Raw genomic sequence first — 24,440 nt, 5'->3', positions numbered from 1 at the left:
CAGGAGGGGGTCTTGTTCAAAGTCACTCATGCCTTATCAAGGGACGTGGCACTGGGAAGGAGGGTCCCCGCTGAGAGCCACCCCTCTGCCTTTTCTTCTGACTCCCTCCTCGTGACCCTATCCCGCCCTCACTCACCTGCGGTCTGGGTCCACGTTGGAATTGATAGCTGCCGGCCTCTGATTGGTTGGCAATGCTCGAGGCGGGTGTTGGGGGAATGGGATTTCAGCCTACATTCCTAAATCCCAGGGAAGATCCAACGTTGGTCAGTTAAGTGACAGGCCTTCCCCAACAGAGACAATGCAGGGCATCAGTGAACTGCTCTCTTGTATCTTCTAGAAGTTAACTTAGTTCAGCACTAATGCGGTGAATGGATACTGTAACCTAGTGATTATGTTACTACTCTAGTAATTATGAGAATGTGAGTTCTAATCCCATCATGGCAGTTTGGGAATTTGAGTGCAGATTTTAAAAAACTGGAAATAAAAATCTATTTTCAGTAAAAGTGATCATGAAGCTATTGTAAAAACCCAACCTTTCATTAATGTCCTTTGTGGATGGAAACCTGACTTCCTTGCTTGGTCTGGACTATACCACATATGAGTCAAGTCCCAGGTGGTTGACTCTGAACTGCCTTCTGAAGTGGTAAGCTACTCAGCTGTTTAGGGGTGGATAATAAATGCTGGCCATTCCAGTGCCACCCACATCTGGAGAATGAATTTTTAAAAATACGCATCAGAGTTCAATTACTTATTGGCTAATTCGGGAAACATCACTGCTGGGTGACTGTTTCCTACAAAGTGTGGATGTCTGACTCCTGTTTCACCCTAACTTATGAGGTCCCAAAGTCCAAAGGGAAAATCCTGTCCATTATTTCAACTGTTCCTGCCCCCACTGACTTTCTTCCTATCTTTAATCTATTTTTGTCCTCTTGTTCAGCCTCTTCCCACCAACATACATGACTCTTCCATTGCTCACCACTACTTTAACAGTTTCCAGTTTCCTGCTCTGGCTGTTTCCTTATCACCATGGATGTCCAACCCCTCTACACCTTCATCTCCTGCCAGGTCGCTTTAAGAGCTTTCCCCTCCTTCTTTGAACAGGCCCAACCAGTCCCCCATCACCCTCTTCCACCCGGCTGAAACTGTTCTCCATTGAATAACTTGTTCAACTCCACTCACTTCCTCTAAATAAAAGGTGTTGCTATAGATCCCCACATGGGTCCTAGTTATACCTGCCTTTTTGTGGGTTATGTAGAACATTTTTTGTTCCACTCCTACTCAGGTCCACTCCCTCACCTCTTTTTCCAGTACATTGTTGACTGTCCCAGAGGTGTTTAAGGCTTTCGCTCTGAAATGAAAAATGTCATCCACTCTGCTTCCAATTTCCACTGTTCTCTTGTCTTTACATAGTCTATCTCCACTCTTCTTTCCTTGACTTCTCTGTCTTCATTTCCGGAGATGGACTATGAACCAACATTCATTATAAGCCCCCCATTGACTCCCAAAGCTACTTTGGCACTTTATCATATCCTGCTTCCCATAAGGTCTCCATTCTATTCTCCCAGTTTCTCCATCTCCGTATCATCTGTTCAGGCAATGCAACCTTCCATACTAGTGCTTCCTTATCCCTCAACTGAGGTGTCCACCCTCCCCCACCATGGTTGACAGGGCTCTCGAGCATGTCCATTCTATTTCATGCATTGCTGCTCTCACCCCTTTTCTTTGCTCCCAGAATCAAGATGAGGTTCCCTTTGTCCTCACCTTCCACCCCACTAATCTCCATATTGAACAGATCATTCTCCAACATTTCCGTCACCTCCAGATCTAACCTCTGCCTCCATTTTATTTCCCTTTTCTTTGCTGGTTTGTATTTTTACTTGCTAATTGCTCTATTTTCCTTTTTGTTTGCTTTCCATCAGCAATTATTCAGGATCCTGCCATTTACACCTCCTCTAGGCACATCCTTTTTTCCTCTACTTGTCCCATTACCGCTGCCTTTGGCCTTGCATCATGAAACCTTTTGTTATTTAATCCCTCCTACCATCCACCCTGTCACAGATTTTCTCTTTTATTCGTCCCACCCTCCCCGCTTTCACTAGCTCAAAACCAATTACATTTCTAACTTTTCCCAGTTCTGATGAAAGATCGCTGACCTGAAACATTGACTCTGTTTCACTCCCTAGATGCTGCCAGACCTGCTAAGTATTTCCAACATTTTCTGTTTGTCTTTCAGATTTCCAGCATCCACGGTATTTTGCTATATATTCCTCACCAACTAGTAAAACGGATTCCTGACCCGCAAATGGTTCCGTATTCTGGCAGGGACTAAGTGCAGAAGGCTCCGCCCAATGTTTCAAATCAATGACCTTTCGTCAGAACAGGGAGTACTTGGAGATGGTACAGTTCTTATGCAGTTGTTTGAACTGATTCTGCTATTCCCATTTACATCTCTAAACCCATCCTTTGTTTCTTTACTTGTCTCACTGACATCTCCTATTGCCTTGCCCCATCATCCCTTTTATTATTTAACCTTTCCTGCCTTCCAACCTATCACAGATCTTCCCTTTTGTTCTTTCCTCCCCTGTCCCTTTCCGTGGCTTACTTAAAAATTGATAAATCTCTAAGTATTCCCAGTTTTAACAAAGGGTCACCAACTTGTTAACTCTGTTTCTCTCTCCACAGATGCCACCAGACCTGCTGAATATTTCCAACATTTTCTGTTTTTATTTCTGAGGCTTAACAATATGTATTTAATGCCTAAGATATTAATGCCTTTGTATTATTTTCCATTTTATTTTAGCACCTGAGATTCTGCGAGGTTGCACCTATGGGCCGGAGGTGGATATGTGGTCTGTTGGAGTCATAACTTACATCTTGTAAGTGTGCTTCAAAAATGGTTACACAGTTAGATGTGCCATGGTTATACTGTTGCAAGGAACTTGGGCCCCAGCCACTAATACAAAATATGTTTTGTCAAAATTATGGATGCCAAAACTGAGATAACACCAACCAAACCAACCTTGGGGCTTGGTTTCATGCTGGCACTAATTTGAACTGCTGGAATTATTAATTGTAGCCATCTTCTTAGCTGAATTATTCTAAAGCTGATGAGAAAACGCATAAATTGTGGTAACCTACTGTTAAAGCTGTTTTAGCAAATGTGAAAATGTAATGCCACTTTTTAAAAGCCATATGTCTTTTGCAAATTTCAGAAATTTTTCAGGCTCTGTTTTTAAAATTACTGCTATTTTATTTTGGTGTAAATAAGCCAAAATGAAGGTAGATGCTTCTTGCCTTCACCCCCTTCTATTCTGACTTCATAGAAAGAGAAAGGAATTTTTGTCAGTTGTTTTACCTCTGCCTAATCCTTACGTGCACCTACATGAAGCAAACCAGCATTCATAAGTCCTTCCTTCCAATATTTGATGTGTTCTGCTAAAGCAGTGGTGGTGCAGCAAGCAGAAGGTGCTTGTGATGACAGTGGTCCATTTGCCACTCCAATTAACATTCCCTTAGGTGAACTTGCAGCATGCCTGTATAGAGATAGTGTCAAGTTTCAGGCCACAGCTGAACATTAGTATCACTGAATGTGCCAAACCAGTGCTGCACGGTCTGCATACGTGGCCTTGCAGCAGTTGGCCCAGCCCTGCACCTGTATCTCAGCCAAATCAGACCCTAATGAGAGATTCCTGCAATCATTGCCAGGTAGGTGTGCCAAGGGCCCACAATAATGGTTGCTACTTTGTCAGGTGCAGTTAGTCAGAGTACCCTTACTCTTGATCACTGCACAATGCAACTGAAAGTATAACATGTTGTGATTTGGGTGCTTCTAAGGAGGCATCCAACATTATGGTTAGTCGAGTATCCACATTTTATAATGGGTAACATTGGGTTCTGCTGTTTCAATTCATGGACAGAAATTGTGCGCAGCTTGAGCCAAAACATGCTTTTGCTTGGCCAAGTTCTTATGCCCAGACACAAAAGAGGAAGATCTGGCCTGCAGAGTGTACCCTGATTTTTTTGTTTAAGTTCTGAAATTTTGAGGTGTTGTTTTGTAAACAATAACACCTACCACCACAAATCACTTGCCCTAATTATTACATTTGCATTTGAATTTCACTTTGTATTAAAATATTCACTGTCAGGTATATTTTGTTATCTTTCCTAGACTCTGTGGGTTTGAACCATTTTTTGATGCAAGGGGAGACCAGTATATGTACAGCAGGATCTTGAACTGTGACTATGAGTTTGTCTCCCCCTGGTGGGATGATGTGTCTCTAAATGCAAAGGATCTGGTACGTATTTCAGGAATCTGAGAATGCACCTTTAAAGCACATATGCCGTGCATCTCTAAAATAATAGGCTGATGGTTCATGAATTATATGACAGTAAGTCAAAGAGGGATTTCAGAGCTGCTAAACTCCATGAATGAACTTGAAGTTACCCCTAATAATGAGACACTCCTAGCTTTTGTTATACTGATATATTGTACAGTCCAATACATCACCCAGGAGATGAGATAACATCTGACAGCAGCACCTTTATGCCACACATTTTTGCCCTCCTCACCTGAAGGCATTAGTTCATGGATAGTGATTGAGAACGGGAATAGTCACAGATCTCCCCCTCTTTAGCCTGGGCTTTCGAAGTTAATTGCAGTGGCTAACAGCCAAGATGGGAACAGGAGGAGGCTATTTAGCCCTTTGAGTCTCTTCTGCCTTTCAATGAGATCATGGCTGATCTGCAACCTAACTCTATAGATCAACCAACTCAGTACAATCTAGGAATTAATTTTAGGATCTTCAGTCTGTATGGCCTAGCACTTGCATCAGAACAGCAGACTATTTTACTTCTATAATCTTTTTGATTTTAGAGGTAATCAACTTGATTTCCATAACCGTCATTCACAGTCATACCTGTGTATCAGCTATGGTTCAGTTGATAGCAATTTTGCCTCCGAGTCAGAAGGTTGGTGGATTCAAGGATTTGAGAACAAAAATCAAGTGACACTCCAGTGCAGTGCGGAGTGAGTGACTGCACTATTGAAGGTGTCGTCTTTCAGATGAGATGTTAAACTGTGGACTGTGTCAGCCCTTTCAAGTGGATGTAAAAGGTCCCCAAGTGGTTATTGTATGGTTTCACTGCAATTACCGCCCCATCAGTCTCCTCTCGGTCATCAGTAAAGTGATGGAAGGGGTCATCAACAGTGCTATCAAGCAGCACTTGCCTAGCAATAATCTGCTCACTGATGCTCAGTTTGGGTTCTGCCAGGGTCACTAAGTTTCTCACCTTATTACAGCCTTGGTTCAAACATGGACAAAACAGCTGAACCCCACAGATGAGGTGAGAGTGATTGCCCTTGACACCAAGGCAGCATTTGACCGAGTGTGGCATCAAGGAGCCCTAGCAAAAATATAGAGACAAGGGAATCAGGAGGAAAACTCTCTGCTGGTTAGGGTCATACCTAGCACAAAGGAAGATGGTTGTGGTTCTTGGATGTTAAACTCCAATAGCTGTTAGGCAATAAAGACCAAGACTTACTCCTTGGGATAGAGTTTTATTTTTAGTTCATAAACTTCTCTACAGACAGAACTAGTTTCACCTGTTATCCCTTTTGTACAACCAAATGGGCACTTAGGTTGTTAACTAATAATTAGCAATTGAACGCCTTTAACTGTTTCCTTCCCCAACAGATTCCACTCTTCTTAAAAAGTAATCCTTAAATTTATATAATCACAAAAAAACAATGTATTCTTCATTCAATAAATTCACCTTATTCCCCTCCGTAAAAAAAAGAGAAAACATGGACAGATATGTCCACACAAAAGCAGTATTCTTAAAGAAAAAGATGTCCCTCTTTGAGGATCTCTAATAACTTCTTGGAGCTCGCTCCTCTTTTGGTAAAGCAGTCAGATAATTGGTAACTGCTATCAATCTATTTGATCTTGACAATCTCTTTATTCTCAAGCATCTGTTTTAAGCTTGTAGTGTCAATTCGCAATTTCTTCTCGTTAACACACTTCATAGAATGAACATTTGCCCAAAGTGACGTATTATTTGTAAGACATTCGATAGGTACCGTTCCTGAATACCCTTTTCCATTTAAAATTTCTGCCAGTATCTTTGATATAAAGAATTCCATATTTACTGCCTCAACAAGGGCGAGAGTCTCCACTGCCAATGTACTTTTTACAGCTCTTTGTATCTTTATAGATTCCCATGCCAAAGAGCAACATGTGCCTTTCCCCCCCTACCATGAGAAACATGATAAATCCTCCTGCATGTGAAAATCCATCACATAGATTTGCATAAGATGCCTCACTAAACACAATTCCATTTTTCTAAGATCACCCAAAGATGGTAATTTCAAAACACACTGCTCCACTTTTAATTTTGTCAATGTTTTGTTTGCCTGAATGATTTCTTCAACCTTGGGATCATTCGTTTTAGTGCTCAATTCCAAAACGTCAAAACTGACATCCAGCCTTGTTTGTTTGCCTAGCCAATTGAGTTGCCCAATTAGAATTCTGAGTTCCTCTTTTTCCGTTTCAGAAGTTCCTGTACCTTTCTGGGAGGCCCTACCATGACTAACTGCAACGGGATTAATGTTCTCCAAGTAGGATTGCTGACGTATAAGGACGTGTGATCGCTCTGCCTGATTTCCAATCCAATGTACTTAAGTGCACCCAAAGCTTGACTTCCAATTTTAAATTCCGTCCTGAGCCCATTAATGACAACCGTTTCAAATTTGCTGAGAGCCTAAAAGATGGCCGAACTGTGAGGTCCCCTCGCCTTGCAAGAATTCTTTTAAAAAATATACCCCACACAAAAATTATCTACATGCATCATAAAGATGCCTGCAAGTATCCCTCCATGGTGCCAAAAAAAATTGCCGTGTCTGCTTCCAACTGAAGACAGCCCAACTCTAACAAAACTGACCTCACTGAGAAATACCAAACTCTGGAGGCATTATTAAACCATTTACGCATTTAGCTAGCTTCCAAACAGTCCCTTCTGTGTTTGGCGCCTCTTTCAGTGGACGGAGAAAAATTTCCCTTCGAAGTTGATGTCCCTGCAAAAACGCAGCTTTAATATCAATGGAATAACAATCCCAGGCATTTGTAGCTAATAGAGCTAAAAAGATCTTCAGCATAACTTTTCCTGCCTTGGGTGAATCTACTCTTACATCCCGGTCACCCAATTTTTCTTCAAACTCTTACGCCACTGGCCTGGCTTTAGCTTTATAAGTCCCATCAGGAAGTACCTTTTCTGTGCATATCTATCTATGAGACTGAACTGATTGCCCCTGATCTGGCGGCTCTGTGTATACCCAAAATTTTTTCCAACTATGCAAATCTTGCTGTTTGACATCCTTTATTAATTTATCGTCTAATTTATTCAAAGACTTCTTGATTACATGGGCTTGTTTCTTGTAACATTACCAGTCTGAGCCATTTTCCTTGACCTTGTTAAGCTACACCCTCTATTCTGCCTTCTATCATGCTCCAGACTGTTACTGTTTGAACTCCCGCTCCCGTTTATCAATGTTCTTTCAACAGTTCGCGATCTCTTCCTAGAGGCATGTTCACTCCCAGAGCCACTGTCTGAACTGATACTGCGTTTCCATGCCTTCCGTTTTTGTACTTCATGTTCCCAATCAATAGGCTTAACCTCCTGTCATTTATCTCATACATTTCCCTGCTCTACCTACAATCATTGCATCCTGCCATTGACTGGCCCCTTCTGGCAAGTATGTAACTTTAGTGCCAACTTTCAGCAGTTGTCCTCTGGGATAAATCACCTCATCTTGTTCATCCAAATTAGTCTCCGTCTTCAGATAACCTGTCAACTTCAGCTACTTGGTCCTCACAATCAATGAACATATGCGTATGAGAAGTGCATGGTTCCTCATCCCTTCATACAACAGTTTCTGAACCTGCAAATTTGTAGTCTGCGCCAACTAACCTTAATGAGTGTACCCGAATAGTCTGGTTCCCATGTTATAAAATGATTGTTTTACCATCTTTACCTATAATCTTTCCTGGGCCTTTCCACTCATTAATTCTTTCTCGTTTATAGTATACCCTGTCTCCCTGATTGAAAATACTTTGATGGTCATACATCGTGTCTTAGAGCTCACCGAATTCTTTCTGAAACTTCGGCTTTAAGGAACGCTCTTCTACCCTCGTGTAGTGCATTCAAATGTTCAGAAAAGGTACAACTAATGGTGGTTCCCTCCCAAGCTGGGGACTGATCACTCGAGACTAAAGGAATTTTTGGGGTTCTACCAAAAACTAACTAATATGGACTACAGCCCCCAACCATTTGCAGTGAACTCTTGGTGTGGACAGCCCACGCTAGAGCTGATGTTAATTTACAGTTTGGTCTATCTACCAATATTTTACGAAGCATCTCATCTATCACCGCGTGATTCCTTTCACACACTGTTACTAAAAGGGCTTTCTGTTACTGTATTCATAACGATTATATTTAAGTTTTCGCGCATATCCTGAAACTCATCGTTAACACATTCCCCACCCCATTATCAGTGAGGAATTTTGCTGGTGGTCCCAATCCAGTCCCTATCCACTTTTCCATTACTTGATCCACAATTATTTTCTTTACTGTGTATGATTGTCGACTGGCTAACCCTTGTGGCCAAATCTACGAAATATAAAATAAGAATGTTCTTTTCTTTATCCTGTACCTTTAAATCCATCACCACAACTTTGGAAATTGAAATCCCTCGCTAAGGGTAGACTTACTACAGACCGCGACAGTGTCCTTCTCTATTTCTTACATATATCACATCTATTGCTTATATCCTCTACAAGTTTAGTGTACTCGCCATCCCTTAGCAAAATTTTTAATCTTTGTGAAGAAGGGTAGGCAAACTGCTGATGCAATTTTAACACAATTAGCTTTTTGTCTTCTAAATTCCTATCTCCTGACGCTAATAACAATTCTTTGACCTCCTTAGTAGAAAAGTTAGGTTTCATTAAAGGAATACAGTAGTGTCCAGATTGTGTAAATTGCAAATCCATGGGTTTTCCAAATACAAACCTTGTCGTTCTCCATGTCCAACTTAATTTGCGCTTTCTTCATCGATGGCCTGCTCAACAGTAACGGTATCATGCGGGACACTATGTACATACTGATGAAATGATTGACTCCAGCTATCTTACAGGGAATCACTACACTTTTTAAAGATTTTAGGGTATTATCATCTCCAAATCTAAAGCTGGTGGAATTCCTTAATCTTATTCCGGTCCTTGTCATTCAAGGAGTCCAGGTAGCATTTTAACCAGTCTATTCCACAGACTGTAGACGTGCATCCGCTATCTAGCACCACACAGTTGAAGAACTCTGCAACCAAGATATTCATCACCGGACTGAAACGTCTTGTAACTAATACAATGCCCTATCTTTGGTCAATATCTCTATTTTCTTCTGAGTCTTCTGTCTCATGTTTAATTTCAAACACATTATATCGTTTAGCACAGTTCATTGCATAATGGTATTTTGAACTGCATCTAAAACACCAATTGACCACACCCTGGGCATTTCTGGGGTTCATCCTTTTGTTGTAATTCCCCAATTCTTTTCTCCTGCCATAATTGTCACAGGTATTTCTGAGCTCATTGTTTCTAGTTACAAATCTCCTTCCATACTGACACCTGCACCCTGTTTCTAGACAATCTGGCCATCCCATTAACATTGTATCCTCCATTTTCTGTCTTAGCCCCCAGATGACCTATTTGCACCATGAACGCTGCCAGAAAGGAATGTTTCCCAAGGAATTTTTTTTATTTTTTAAGAGCTTCTGACATCTGTTTTAGAAGTGTGTGTCTTTCCGCAAATTTAACTCCCGTCAAAACTAGAAGCTTGTCTATATTCAACACACTAGCACAGTCTAGTAACTTAAATGCCAGCTCTGACTGGGGAAACTCCAAACGGAATTTTTGAAATCTTGCATATAGTCTACTGAATTCCATTATGTAATCTTCTATGGAACTATCCTCCAGCTTTCTAGATTTGTCCAAATCTGACCACGCTTCGTAAGCACACAATAAGCCATCCTTCTGATAGATCTTAACCATAAAATGTAATAACGTTTCCAAACCTTCATATGTGTCCAAATGCTCAGGCTCCAACTCCAAAAATACTTTACATCTTATTTTGCTTTCATACGGTAGCGAAAGTGCCAAGGCCATTCCCTGTTTTTTCTTTGCAAGGAGGTAACCCGTGTCCACATGGTTACTTCATTTGTCCATTGGTCATGTGGTTGACGCTCAGAAAACATCGGTGGGTAATCATACCCCAACACTCTACGTTTTGATTCAGCCATTTTTGAGTGACTCCAAACCACTCTGCTCTTAAAGTTAACTCCAAATACACAGTATTTTATCTGAAGAAAGCTTAGGGCAGAATTTTTCCCTCATCAGGCAGGCAGGCACGCGTCCAACCCAAATGGGACTAAAATAGTGCGCGATGACATCAGGTCATCGCGCACTCTCGCAATATTTCACTCGGCGGGCATGCAAGAGAGTCAGCAGCGTGCACGCCGACAATTAAGAGAGGCCCTTAAATAATTCAAATTTTTCACTGTCCGTCCAACTGCTCGGTTGACGGGTGAGCAGCGGCCTTTGCATTTTTTGCGAAACCTCATCCACGGGTGGGATAGGGTTTTGACCAGTGATTTTAAAAAACTTTTAAAACTCATTTTTAACATGTCCCTGCTCATGTGACAGAGTCTTATTTTTCCATCCTTTATTTTTCATGTTAAAAATCTTCAGCTCCCTGAGGCAGCTCTGTGCCTTCAGGCAGCTTTCACTGAGAGCTTCCGTGCGCATGCACTGACTTCTGTGTTCACCCCCCCTCACCCAGACAGCGCTGAGGGTTGTAGTACACGATTCACACTGGCTGGCCATTAATTGGCCAGCCAGTGTGAAATTGCAGTCAGGGCCCCATCACGGGTGGCGGACTGTTGTGCAGCCAGCCCCGGGCCTGCCCAGCGCCTGCCCGACGAGGGTGGAAAAATCCTCCCCTTAGTTTCCAATCTTTTTACTTACAAGCAGCAACCATCCTCTGCTACCACTGTTAAGCTCCAATAGCTATTAGGCAATAAAGACCAAGACTGACTCCTTGGGATAGAATTTTATTTTTTGTTCATAAACCTCTCTACAGACAGAACTAGTCTCACCTGTTATCCCTTTTATACAAATCAATGGGTACAATGACCTCAATTAGGTCATTAATCAATCATTAGCAATTGAACTCATTTAATTGTTTCCTTCCCCAACATTGGAGGTCAATCATCTCAGTTCCAGGTTATCACTGCAGGAGTTCCTGAGTGTTGTGTCCTCGGTCCACCCATCTTCAGCTGCTTGATCAATGACCTTCCATCATTAGGTGGAAACACATGACCGCTATCATCTAGAAAAACAAGGGCTGCACATACATAGGAACACTCAGGTGTCAGCTGTGGCTCAGTTCATAGCACCCTTGCCTTTGAATCAAAGGGTTGTGGGTTCATGTCCCACTCCTGGAAACCAAGAACTGTGATTGTACTCAAAAGAGTTGCAATCTGTGACTGTTGATAACTCAAAAGAGTATCATCTAGAAAAACAAGGGCTGCACATACATAGGAACACTGAGGTGTCAGCTGTGGCTCAGTTCATAGCACCCTCGCCTTTGAATCAGAAGGTTGTGGGTTCATGTCCCACTCCCGGAAACCAAGAACTGTGAATGTACTTGAAAGAGTTACATGCGATCTGTTGATAACTCGAAAGAGTTACATAGGAACACCACCACCAGGAATTTCCCCACCAAGCGACTCACCATCCTGACTTGGAAATGTATCCTGTTCCTTCATTGTTGCTGGGTCAAAATCCTCAAACTCCCTGCCTAACAGCACTGTGCATGTACTTACACCATGTGGACTGCAGTGGTTAAAGATGGCAGCTCACCACCAGCTTCTCAAGGGCAATTAGGGATGGGCAATAAATGTTGGCCTTGCCAGCAATGCCCACATCCTGTAAATGAATTTTTAAAAATGTGATGCACTAGAGTTTCCACTTTGGGCGCAACTAATTCTCCTTAACTTTCCTAACCCTGCCTGTATGTCTTGGTACTCCCTGGACATCCACAGCAGAGGTAGAGGCAGCCTGCTGACTGCGACGCCCTGTCTGTGATGACTTTGGCGGGCGTCCTCTGGAGGGCCAAGACTTGGAGGGCCCCAGGCTGCTTTCTGGGTCCTGCTGTGTGGCAGTGGCACCCTCCTCGGCCTGTGGAGCTAGAATTGCTGACATCACAGGAAGTGGAGATTCAGATGAGCCGGTCACTCCTGGAGTCACCTGGGTGGATGGGCCCGGAGTGTGCACCTGTTGATCCTCCTCCCTATGGGTGCCCGTGGGGTCCTGGCTGACTCTTTGAGGGGAAGGGGTAGCTGTAGTGAGACCAAGCTGCCCCGCACCCCTCTCGTGTACACGCTGTTGTAGGCCAACGGTGGAGTTGAGCCCACACAGCAATGCAGGAGTGACATCCTGGACCAAGGTCTCCATGGCGGCCGCCATCCTACCAGTGCTGACCTCGGTGCCTTGCAATGCTGGCACTATCACCTCAATCTGAAGGTTGACAGACTCCTCCATCGTGCCTTGCAATCTGAGGAGTGCAGTGGACATCCATTCCTGGCGTTCCCAAGCTTGCTTTTGCAGCTCCAGCAACTGTGACATGATCGATTCCAGAGGCTCGTCATCTGACTCAGACTCAGCAAATTTCTAGCCTCCAGCAGTCCTCCGAATGTCAGGGACCCAGGAAGTCCCTGCTGCCGCCTGCTGTGGATCAGACAGGGTGATGTGCTCACCAGATTGTGATCCCGTGTCTATTCTAAAGCTATGTCCCACCGAGGTGTGTGTCTCTACGCTGGTGGAGGGTGTGAGTGAGCACTGTGACGGAACTTCGAGGAGGGTGCCTTCAGATTCCCCTTTAGAGGTTTCTTCATTTGGAGGCCCTGGGTCATGGATTCTTTTGGCTGTTTGGCAGATATGCCTCCAAAAGCAAGGAGAGATAATTAGAGCATGGCAGTGGCCTGTGAAAGAGGACACATACTCACGGCATTGTTGTCTGATGGATGTTGCACTGCTGGATCCTCACTTGGTAGAGCAGCACCGACCTCACCGTCAGCACAAGACCAGGCCAGACCCTCACCAGCCAGCCTGATGGCTCTGTTTTCAAAGTCCGTGAGGACCTTGATTTCGGGCATTCCTCCACCGGTCTGCGACTTGTCTCTTATCACTTATTTTGTTTAGCTGAAACAGGCGCAATGTGTGTACATGTTCTTTCTGTCTGCGGCCCTGAGTATTAATCCATGTAGCTTCCAGTACACACAGTTGTGCATTTGCTTGTGGGAACATGTATACACATTGCGTCTGTTTCAGCTAACAAAATAAGTGACAGCCACTCGCTGACTCATTCCTCAGGACAATGCCTTGGCCGATCAAGGTCAAGCTGCCTGATTTAAATTTCAAACAATGGTTGGCAGTTAACTGTCAGTCACCATCACTGGTGCATTCTCCACGGCAACACATCTACCAATCAGAGTCCACTTGCCAACCAACCAGCACTCTTTCATATACAGTATAAATTGTAGTCTTCCCCCATATTGGTTTCCTGCAGTGTCTCCTGAAGAGTGCAAGACAAAAAGCTTTGACATGTCTCTTTTTTCAGCAATACTCAGAACACTTTGATCATTTCACTATTATTAAAGTGCCTATTACCAGATCTGAATTAGGAGAACACCTTTGCAATAATCTTGTAAAGCAGTTTAATTTGGTGTTGTACGGTTTCACCGCATATAATGCAGTAGGGTCAAGAGTTTCCACTTTGGGCGCAACTGGCAATCTGAGTGCAAAGTGAGTTCAAAATTGTAATTTTGCAAAGTGAAATTTTTGCTCAAGTTTCCACTCAAACTCATCTGCCTATCACCGACCCTAAGATCTTTCATGAACCAATGAAATAGGGCAGCATTTCAAAACATGTTTAAAAATATTGTATTAATAAGAATTATTTAATCTCTTTAGGAGGGATAACCTTGTGCAGTTTTATTAATACAGCTGAAATTGAACTAGTCATAAAAAATAAGCATTTTTAATCTAGCCCATCATCTGTGGGTAACCTGAACCTGAATTTCATGCTCCCCCACCAGCAGGTTTCTAAGCAGGGAGAGTGTGAAACTTAAAGAACAGGATTCCCTCTGGGTTTCCACCCACCCCAACCTCGCAGTGATTTTACGCTGGGGCGGGCAAGGCCGTGGATGGGCTGCCCACCCTTGCCTCAATTGAGGCCCTTAAGTGGCCAATTATTGGCCACTTAAGGATTGTTTCCCACCCAGCCTCAATTTGTAGGCTGGCGGGAGGATTTACCTGGCGTGGGGGAAGTCCAAAAATGAACAGGCTTAGGCCTCAGGCGGGAATGGGGGTTGTCTCCATCAGAAGCCCCCATCTGACTTTGGGCGCCTCTCCCGCCTTAAGGTCCAGTAGCCACTGGAACTCCCTCCCCCGCCAGCCTCTCCCTCGAAACCCCAAACACCCACTCTCCAACCCCTGCAGGCCTTCCCTGCCCTCCCTGCCCTGGGACCCCTTGAACTTAACTTGCCGTCCGGTCCCAGAACTTAGGCTGTGGCATGTTGAAACACTTACTCTTCCGTCTATTGCAGCGCCTGTCACTGCAGGGACTAGAAAGCTGCCAGCCAATCAGGTTGGTCGGCAGCTCTCTAAGGTGGGACTTCCTCCAGAGTGAGGGGTGGAAGACCCACCTGCAGCCAATTAATGCTTAATCGACCGTGAAATGGCTCCGAGGCAGAGTCGGCTGGGATGTGTTCCCTGCCTACTCTTCAGATGGCGGCATGAGAAACCCACCATCCGAAATATTCAAGCCCTGATTTTGAATAACTAGAAATGACTTTAAAAATTATGCAGAACTACTTATCAGCTGCAGTCAGTCTCTTAGTAAATTAAAAAACATGTATTTAGGATCTTTAAAAATGTGTCTATTGGCATCCTTCCCTCTGAAAAGAAAAATCTAACTTTAAGGCCTTCTTGCGGGCTTGCAATTATTGAAAATACATGCCGTGGTGAATATTTCAGTTTGGGGCAAGGCCATTTTTCTGAGCAGGGACAGTTTCCATCAGTATTTTAAACTAGTGCAAAAGATCACAGAGGCTCTATTTATGCTGGATGTAATTTGTACATGAAATTCTTGATCTTTCCCGCTGGTTTGGTCAGTTTTGGGCAAATTGCATTGGATAGAGTTGGGTAGTGGCTATTTCTGACCTGTAAGGTCTCATTGTTGTCTATACCAACAAATTGCTACACTTTACTTATTATAAGGCCATTGAAGCTCATCACTCTAAAGCCTTAAATATCCTACCACAGCATCCAACTGTGTTTTGAGCCCCTGAATTTTTCATCAGCATCATTTGGCCTGGCAGATTATTTTAATTATTCCTCTCCCTTTTGGTAAGAAACTATTTAGGTTATAGCAAAAAAATAAAAAAAAACAATAAACTTTGTGACTGAAGGAGAAAACAGCACACTAAAAAAGTTCTCAGGTTTTGAAAAATAAACTTTGAATGTTGAAATGGTCTTTGTTCAAGGCCATGTTAAATAAATTATAATGCTTTGATTCAGAACCAGTAAAGGTTCATTCTAGTGCTACTTCTGAGATGTTGGGTCTACTTGCAGGTCAGAAAACTGATAGTGCAAGATCCACAGAAACGGCTAACAGTTCATCAGGCCCTGCAACACCCCTGGGTGACTGGGAAGGCAGCTAATATTGCTCACATGGACAATGCTCAGAAGAAAATGCAAGAATTTAATGCAAGACGCAAACTTAAAGTGAGTAAATGAACAATAAGCAGGAAAGTTTGCAATAAAGTAGGTTTTAAAGAAGGTTGGGTTTGCGTATATCCATCCTGGACTAAATTTCTGCCTTAAAATTTTCCACCCCTTGCCACTCACACACATGCACACACACACACACACACACACACACATAGAAACAGTGGGAATTAGTTCTAATTGGAAACTAATATTACCACTCTGGTTTGAAGTTGTAAGTTATAGTGTTCCATCAATAGATGCATGTTTAGGAGCTTTACTGACTCATTCAAGGAGCATTCACCTACCATCTTTAGTACTGCAATGAAGCAGATGCCACTTTGCCACAATGAGAAAGATGATGAGTAAATAGGTTTAAGTCAGATTGAATTGTCAGAACTAAAAGTTTAATCTATAGTACTTGGTTGTTAGAGATCTAAACTGCAGATCGTTAATCAAAGTGGCAACATTGTTTTTGGCAGCTTAAGCCCCAAAGGACAAAGTTGAGCAAGATTGGGGGAAAACAAATCGTAACCACATCTGATATTATTCCCAAATTGATTGCCTCTTCTGCAGATAATGGGCCAAATATTCCGGTCCCCAGATTGTCAAAGACCAGACATACAATCAAAGATTTGCGTCAGGACCCTGTGGAAGTCCTGACTTACTGACCTACGTGGTAATTGTCTGGGAAGTTTCAACTTCTGATGGGCAATTCCCCTGCTCCCCAGGACCTTCCATGAATGTCTCCGATGCTGAGTTAGAGTTGGACACTTGGGACAGTTCCAATGTACTTAGCTGGGTAGTTACCTAGGAAATGTTAGGCAAATTAAAACCTTATCTAACTCATGGGTAACTCCACAGCTGACCCTCCCAATCACTTACACTAACTCCCCAACTATCCCCGGACCTCCCAAATAAGCCCCCAGCCCGACCTGACATCCCCCCATACAGCCCCCTTGACTACTTCCCCGACCCAATCCAACTAACCTCCCCGACCGCTCGACTACCTCTCCCCAAGCAGACCTGACAATGCCCTCCACCCGACTACCTCCCCTGACGCAACTACCTCACCCCAACGCGACTACAACCCTGACCCAACTTACCAGGCCCCCCAACCTGACTATCCCACCCAACTAACCCCCCCGACCAGATCTGACTAGCCCCCGACCTGACCACCCCTCCCAACCCACCTTCTCACCTCACCCACCTCTCCACCTACCCATTCACTCATTCATCCACTAACATTGAAAGACTGGACATTTAAACTTACCATATGGCAGCTAGTGCTGGAAAAAGGGGGCATGTTCCGTCTTCCTCCGACTCTGCTCCACTTTGACAGAGTCCCCTGATGGATGCTGCACCACGTGTTTCTGGGAAAGCTGGGCTCGGAAGGTCCCAGAAAAAATGTAGAGCAGTGTCATTTTGGCGGAATTCACATGCACAGCAGCAATCCACGATCATTGTCGCTGTTTGGAAGATGAGGACAAATGTTTGCAATATTTTATTGGCAACAAAATAAATTAAACATCACTGCTCAAACATCATGATATGAGGACATCAGTGCACAAATTAATCCCAACAAATTCAGTGCAGGCTTTGGAGATTCCATTAGGAATTGGCCTTCCAAACCTGAAGTAAATTCAGGAGTGATTTATAGGAACAGGTGTAAGCCGTTTAGCCTCTCAAGCCTTCGGTTAGATCATGGCTGTTCTGTATCCTAACTCAATTTTCCTGTCTAGGTTCTATGTCCCTTAATATCCTTGGCTAGCAAAAATCTATCGATCTCAGATTTAAAATTATAAATATACTACTTTTGAAGGAGAGCTCCACATTTCTATCATCCGTTTTTCTGAATAAGTTTCCTAGCTTCTTCTGAATGGTCTGGTTCTGATTTTATGATTATGTCCTCTTGTCCTAATCTTTCCCATCAGCAGCAAAAGTTTCTCTCTATCTTTTCCTGTCAATTCCTTTTAAAATCCTAGAAACCTCATTCACATCATGCCTTAGCCTCCTAGACAAGGAAATACAAGATTAGTTTATGTAATTTCTCCAATTCATGCCAAGTTCAATTGTTGGCAAGTAAGTATGCCATTGATCAATTACATCAGTTGCACATTACATTACTAAAAATGCTCCCCTTGGAAAAGCACTTTATTTTATTGAAGGCTTGGTGAAAAACAGGAATTTGCCGTAAGAGAAAGCCCAGATATGAATCTACTTCCGAAAATTTATGAATTTTAACTAAATGGACTGAAAACTCTAACCCAGTGGATATTGGGCCAAATCTTCTGGTCTCCGAATCGTTAAAGACCAGATGTACAACCAAAGATGCGCGTCAGGACCCTGTGGAAGTCCTGATGCACTGTCCTCTGTGGGAATTGCCCAGGAAGTTTCATCTTCCAATAGGCAATTCCTCTGCTGCCGGGACCCTCCCGTCGGAGCTAAAGTAAGAGTCTTGGGACAGATCCATGTGGCTTACCTGGGTAGTTATCCAGGAAATGTTAGAAAGATTAAAACCTGGTCTAACATCTGGGTAACTACACAACTGACCCCCCACAATCATCCTATCTGACCATCCAACTGCCCCCGCCCTGACCAACCAGCTACCCCTGACTACCTCCCCACGACCCCGCAACTAATCCCCGACTTCCATAAATGATCCTGGATTACACCCCCGACCTGACTAACCCTCCCGACTACCCAACTAACCCCCCTCACCCCCACCCAACTACCCCAACCCATCTACCAACCCACCCACCTACCATCTCACCCACCTACCTACATTACCTATCTTACCGACCTAGCCGCTTACCCCACTATCCACTTACTCCCTTAATCATTTTGTTCATCTACCTACCTTACCCACCTAGTCACCTACCCATTCACTCACTCATCCACTTACCCACTCACATTCAATGTCTGGACATTTAAACTTATCATAAGGTAGCTAGTGCCGTAAAGTGGGGACAACACTCGTCTTCCCCCAACTCTGCTCCAACAGAGTTCCCCAAATCATTTCTGTGAAAGCCGGGCTTGGAAGGTCCTGGAAGAAGTGTGGAGCAGTGACAAGTCAGGGGAATTTTCAAGTGAAGCGGCAATCTGATGATCATTTCCTGCTGCTGCCCGGAAGATCTGGGCCAATGAGTATGCTTAGTAGATAGGATTCTTTCCTAGTATTATATGACTGGCATCTACATCTGATATATCTGCTGTTGATAATGTTTTTGTTTTCCTTATATTTTGATGTAAAAATAATACTTAAATAGTCAAAAAGTTAATTTGCAGTGGAAGTATACTGACACATCTTTCACTGGCACCTTATGTCCTTCTCAGAACTGTGTTTCATGCAAATGAATATCTTCTGGCTTACAGCTGGAAAGAAACATTAAATAAATTATGGTATATATTTGATTAAGCTTTCCAGTGTGGTGCAGTACTTATTTAAAAAAAATAAGGTGTTGTGCTGTTTTGGTTTTGTTTTGACAGGCAGCTGTTAAGGCTGTAGTAGCCTCAAGCCGACTGGGAAATGCCAGCAGCCATACCCACGGCAATCATGACAGCACCAAGGGAAGACGTAATTCCTGTTCCATCCAAGAGCAGAGTCCCAAAAAGGAAAATGGGCAAAAATCATAGCCAAGCTCTTGCAATTAGTTTCCAAAGACTGTCTGCCTCATGGGAGATATGCAAAGAATGCTGGCAAGGTTCAATTGCTCAGAACTTGCCTTCCAAAACTGATGGTGATGGCATGTTTTGCAACAAAAAAAATGGTTCTGCAAAGAATGTTCCACATCTTCCTGAGTGGGATGAATATAGCAGACCTTTAATTCATGTGTGAAGATGCATATATTTATAGTATTTTATGCTGTAGTACCCAACGTAGACTAATAATAGTGTAAAGCATAAATCTAGGATCACTGCAACTTTACAATACAAAACATAGCATCTGTATCCAACCATCCTTTAGTCCATTTGTTGGATATAATGTCCACTCTAATTATTTATGATGGCAGATGCTTTGACTTAGTGGCAAATGGCATTTGATTAATTTAAGTGATTTAAAGCCTTTATCACAAAATAATGAAGATATTTACTGGGTCAGGTGTGAAAACCTTCAGTTGGTCCAAAGACTTTGGTTAATCAGATGTACTGAGGTAACAAAAGCAGACCAGAGCAAGGACCATACAAATAAATATACTGAAGATTTTGCTTACACTCTAGCTATATATTTACTACAATTTGATAAATGAGACAATAATGTACAGTGACAATAAAAGATAAAATAATTTTAGATATCTGAAATGAAAACAGAAATTGTTGGAAATCCACAGCAGGTCAGTACTCACCTGAAGGAGAAAGATAGGCTATTATAGCTATCAAGTCTTCCCTGTTCTCTTAAGGTCAGCATTACTGGCCACTCTAACAGTGAACCTTATGTCCTCTACAAGCAGAGTATACTGCTGCTACTCAGTATTTGCTGATATGGTAAACATGGCCCAGGGAGCATAACAGTAAGTCCTCTTGTGTTAATATATTCTGTAATATCATATGTGCACCTTGTTTTTTCTCCTATCTTCTGACAGACCAACTGATAAGCATATTAGTGAGATGAGACCAATTGTAAAATAACAAACTGGTTAATTTTGTATTGAATTCAAGACACCAGAATACCATGATAATATTAAGCCTTATCTATTTCTTATCCCTCCTTGTAACATCAGAAGTATGCCCTTGATATGAGCCTCTCTTAATTGATTGTTACTCCCTTAGAAAGAAAGTGTATCCTGCCTGTTTAATTGTTTGATTCTGAAACGTACCATAGACTCGCATTTTTTATCCAGGGATAGAGAGTAGAAAATCCAAAAGCTTCATCTCAACTCTTCCCCCAGCTCATCAACTGTCAATTAAGAATACCTTGGTATGGCTCCCATGGCAGCTGAATTATCTGGCCAGCCATTTACTGTGCTCAATCCATAAAAAGCAATCCAACATTACAGGTGCAAATATTTTCCGGAGCTTTTGAAATATGCTAATGAGCCATCCATCAAATACGGTATAACAGTTTTGATGATTAACCTGTTTCCCTTTGGGAGAGTTTGTCAAACTCCCATTGTTTCAGTGGCTTCTCAGTGTTTTGCTTTCAAATCAGAAAGATTGATTTGAAGCCTGGGAATTAACTGTCTCTATCCTATATTTGACAGAAGATGAACCTATCTTTCAGGTACTGGCTGACCCACTGTACATTTCCAATTTTATTGCTGGAACACTTTGTCAGCCTTGTTTCTGCCATCAGCACTCAATTCAATTAAAATTAATAAGAAAGTTATTTTTGAGTGTATTGGACCGACTGACTCCTGACAAAATGTGGCAATTAATTAACAATATCAATTTAATTTCTTAAAAATGTAATGGTTTTAATAAACACTTAAACATAGCAATCAGTAAATTTAACTGATGTGTAAACCTATAGGAATGTAACAGCTGTTAAAATATGACGATCTAGGAAAAATGCATGCAGCCAGAGGTCACACACAAAGTCGGATCTTCATTTTAATTTTGAGTCAGAGTTAAAGATACCTTCTCACCATTTATCAGTAAATACATATTAGTTTAACTAAAATTCTCTCCCACCTGAGGCATGTTTGAAACTGAATGTTTTGAATACTATGGTTTTTATAAATATATATTTCTTAAAGTGTTCAGTCTAATGCTCAATGAAACTCATCTCTTATAACTGTGTACAACAGTTAAAACTTACATGAGGAAACAAAAATATACCTTGGGCTGTATTTTACGTGCTCCCAGGTGTGCTTGGGTAAGGGGGGGGCACATAAAATAGGGTGAGTGCCCACCCCACCACCTCCACACTCACCCCCAAGTTCGTCCCCATAACACAGAGGGTGGGAAGGCACCAAATCGGCAACTTTCCCACGATATTCAAATAAGTAATAAAGGGTCAATTAGGCCTGATAATATGCTGCTCACGCCATAAACTGTTTGGCGTAGGCATTCGGGCGGGAACGGGCAGCGTGATTTTTTAAAAAAGTTCATCAAAGGGCTTGAGGAAAGGGGGGATTTATCTTCTGCGGCTGCCATTTGCCGATTACAGGATGGCCCCCCTAAGATCAAAACCCCCCCCCTTATTTCCTTCCTATCTGCCCGCAGCCCACCGCCCCCCCCCCCCTACCCACCCCACTCCCTGTCCAAGACCCCAGACTTACTTGCTCCAGGAATCCATGGGCTTCTTCCTTCTTCTCCTGAAGTCCCGGCAGCGGCCACTGATGTGCTCTTGGTGCTGCCGGGACTGATGGTGCTGCTAGCCAATCCGATTGGCCTGTAGCTTCAGAGGGTGGGACTTCCTCCCAGTGAGGGGCAGAAGTCCTAGTTGTCCCTCATGTAGCCTGCCCACAGCTATTTATGGCTACGGGGCAGGTTGGAGTGGAGCATGTCGACTTTGCTTCCAGGGCGGTGAGCCATCTGCCCCCTCCCCGCCCAACCCCACCCTGTATTACTCAGCCCGTTATGAAAGCTTGTGAGATATCATTTATGTTCCATTTATATTAGTCATGTTTTGGGTTAGTCCAGTGACATATAAATCATGTCACATAAAGCTTCATAATCTAATGTTTATACGCAGTGTGTGGCGGGGGGTGTGCAGAGGAGTGGGGAGAAGAGGTGAGAAACTAATTTCCCTTTGTGTGTGCTGACTAGTACATTAACAATACCATCTGCAGGATCAGAAATAAATATTATCTGTGTTAATGGGCTAAAATCTAGGTGATGCTTGTGCAAACAATGAATGTGTCCATGCATACTCAATGCACTAGTGAAAATTCACCCCAAGCCTTTGCCTTAACATATAGTAGAATTCATAGAGTTTGATAATATCAGGCATGCAACTGATGTCCTAAAATGCCAGCATTCTCTAGAGTATATTTTTCACAAGTCCAGAAATTTGGTGGCACACAGTAAGCTACAGTTCCATTAAATGTCACAAAGCACATCAAAGCCATCAAAACCTCAAAAGGCTTAAAAATCCTACAAATGTAACTGAAGCATTAAGAAGTTCAGAACAGGTGTATAACTTAAGGGGAAAAAGTATTCAACTTATTTGCAAAGTAATCCTAAATATTACCAAATAGTCTGGATTTTTTCTGATTTTCTAAGTCTCTTTCCCCCAGTGTTATGGTGGATGAGCTGGGGAATCCCTGTGAAAATTCATACCCTTAGGGATATATTGAAATTCCGTAAGATATGCTTCCCCTTAACAATAATGTATGTCTTTTATGCAAAAACAGGTAGCTAATGTAAATAATTAGCAAAACGCCAAACTGTCTGATATTAGTAGATGCTATTAATAGGTGAAAATATTCACTTTTATATGTAGAATGCTTTATAAATTCCACAACTATGCCTTTGGTTATTATACAGATGATTGCAAGGTCTTTCTTCCCAATTAGATAAACTGCCAATGTTTAAGAAATTGATTTTCTAAGTGTAATAACTGTTGCATTTCAAGCTTTAAGGCAAAATGGAAATAGTGTGATAAAGATTTATTGTAATTTTGCCAAATAGGTTATTCTCTATTATTGTGCCACATAAAGCATGACATAAAGCTACAAACAGAAAGTGTAAGATGAATTTCAAATTATCTGTAGGATTTCAAAGGATGATATAGCAACAAATCTCATTTTTGACATGCTACAAATATTTATAATCAATTAAATGGCTTTTTAACTGAGAATGATCGATATGGCATTATGCATTACTTATGTGTGAGGAATCTTTTTGCCAGTCTATTACTCAAGGCTTTCCAGTATATCGTGTAGAAGATAAATACATCTTGTGTACAGCAGTCTTTTTACTGCATCTTCTTTAGGCAATATGCAGTTGATTGTATCTTATAGTAACTTTGTTTAGTTTAGAAAGGAGCAGTATTTTTGACATAAAACAGTACTGACACATTTCCACAAATACTCAAAATGCAGCTGAAAAACTGTTAAATGTTTTACACTGAATAGAGCAAATTGCAAGATATAATTGTGCTTCAAATATTCCTTTGTTTTTCGGCTATTACAGTTGGTGTTTTTCTTATTGTATTGATTTCACCTTTTTCTGAAGTATCTATTTTTATTCCACAACCATGCAAAGTATCTGCTTATTAAAAGGATGCCAAATAATGGGCTCCATTTCTTGTATGGTGCATGGATCAGGAGCCAAACCACAATTTTAAGCTGCAGCAACATGGAAGCAGCTACAAATGTTATTATGTTATCTATACTCGTAAATAAAAACTACAAAATAGGAAAATAAGATCCTTCATGACTCCAGATGCTCTGAATTTATTTACATCTACACTATTTTAGATTAACAGGTTATAATATTTTCCCATGGATCAATTAATGTTGATGTACAGTTCATAATGGTTATGTATCTGATATAATTATTTTGAAACTATAAGTAAAATATATTTATGAGCAAATTACTCATCCAATCTCTTCTGGAAGAACTACCAAACAGCTTGTACATTCCCAACTCTCCCTATTTAACTGAGAGTAACTG

General features: G+C 42.1%; 1 protein-coding gene and 1 long non-coding RNA gene across 2 annotated transcripts in view; one reads left to right on the top strand and one right to left on the bottom strand.

The window, feature by feature from the left end:
* LOC144688954 (calcium/calmodulin-dependent protein kinase type IV-like) overlaps window positions 1–21,844 on the top strand; it is a 178,993-nt gene extending 157,149 nt beyond the window's left edge. Inside the window, exons 8-11 of the mRNA XM_078556024.1 lie at window positions 2,801–2,876; window positions 4,169–4,295; window positions 15,744–15,896; window positions 19,368–21,844. Coding sequence (XP_078412150.1) covers window positions 2,801–2,876; window positions 4,169–4,295; window positions 15,744–15,896; window positions 19,368–19,514 — 503 coding nt within the window. The 3' untranslated portion in view covers window positions 19,515–21,844. The remainder of the gene's footprint in view (window positions 1–2,800; window positions 2,877–4,168; window positions 4,296–15,743; window positions 15,897–19,367) is intronic.
* The window catches only part of LOC144688957 (uncharacterized), a 161,939-nt gene that overhangs the window by 123,856 nt on the left and 13,643 nt on the right, over window positions 1–24,440 (bottom strand). The gene's annotated exons all lie outside the window — the stretch shown is intronic.

The sequence above is a fragment of the Cetorhinus maximus genome, chromosome 13, assembly GCF_964194155.1.
Source record: "Cetorhinus maximus chromosome 13, sCetMax3.hap1.1, whole genome shotgun sequence".
In the NCBI taxonomy this organism is placed as follows: Eukaryota; Metazoa; Chordata; class Chondrichthyes; order Lamniformes; family Cetorhinidae; genus Cetorhinus; species Cetorhinus maximus.
Note: the sequence above shows the minus strand (reverse complement) of the source record. Positions and strands in the feature narration are given on the sequence as shown.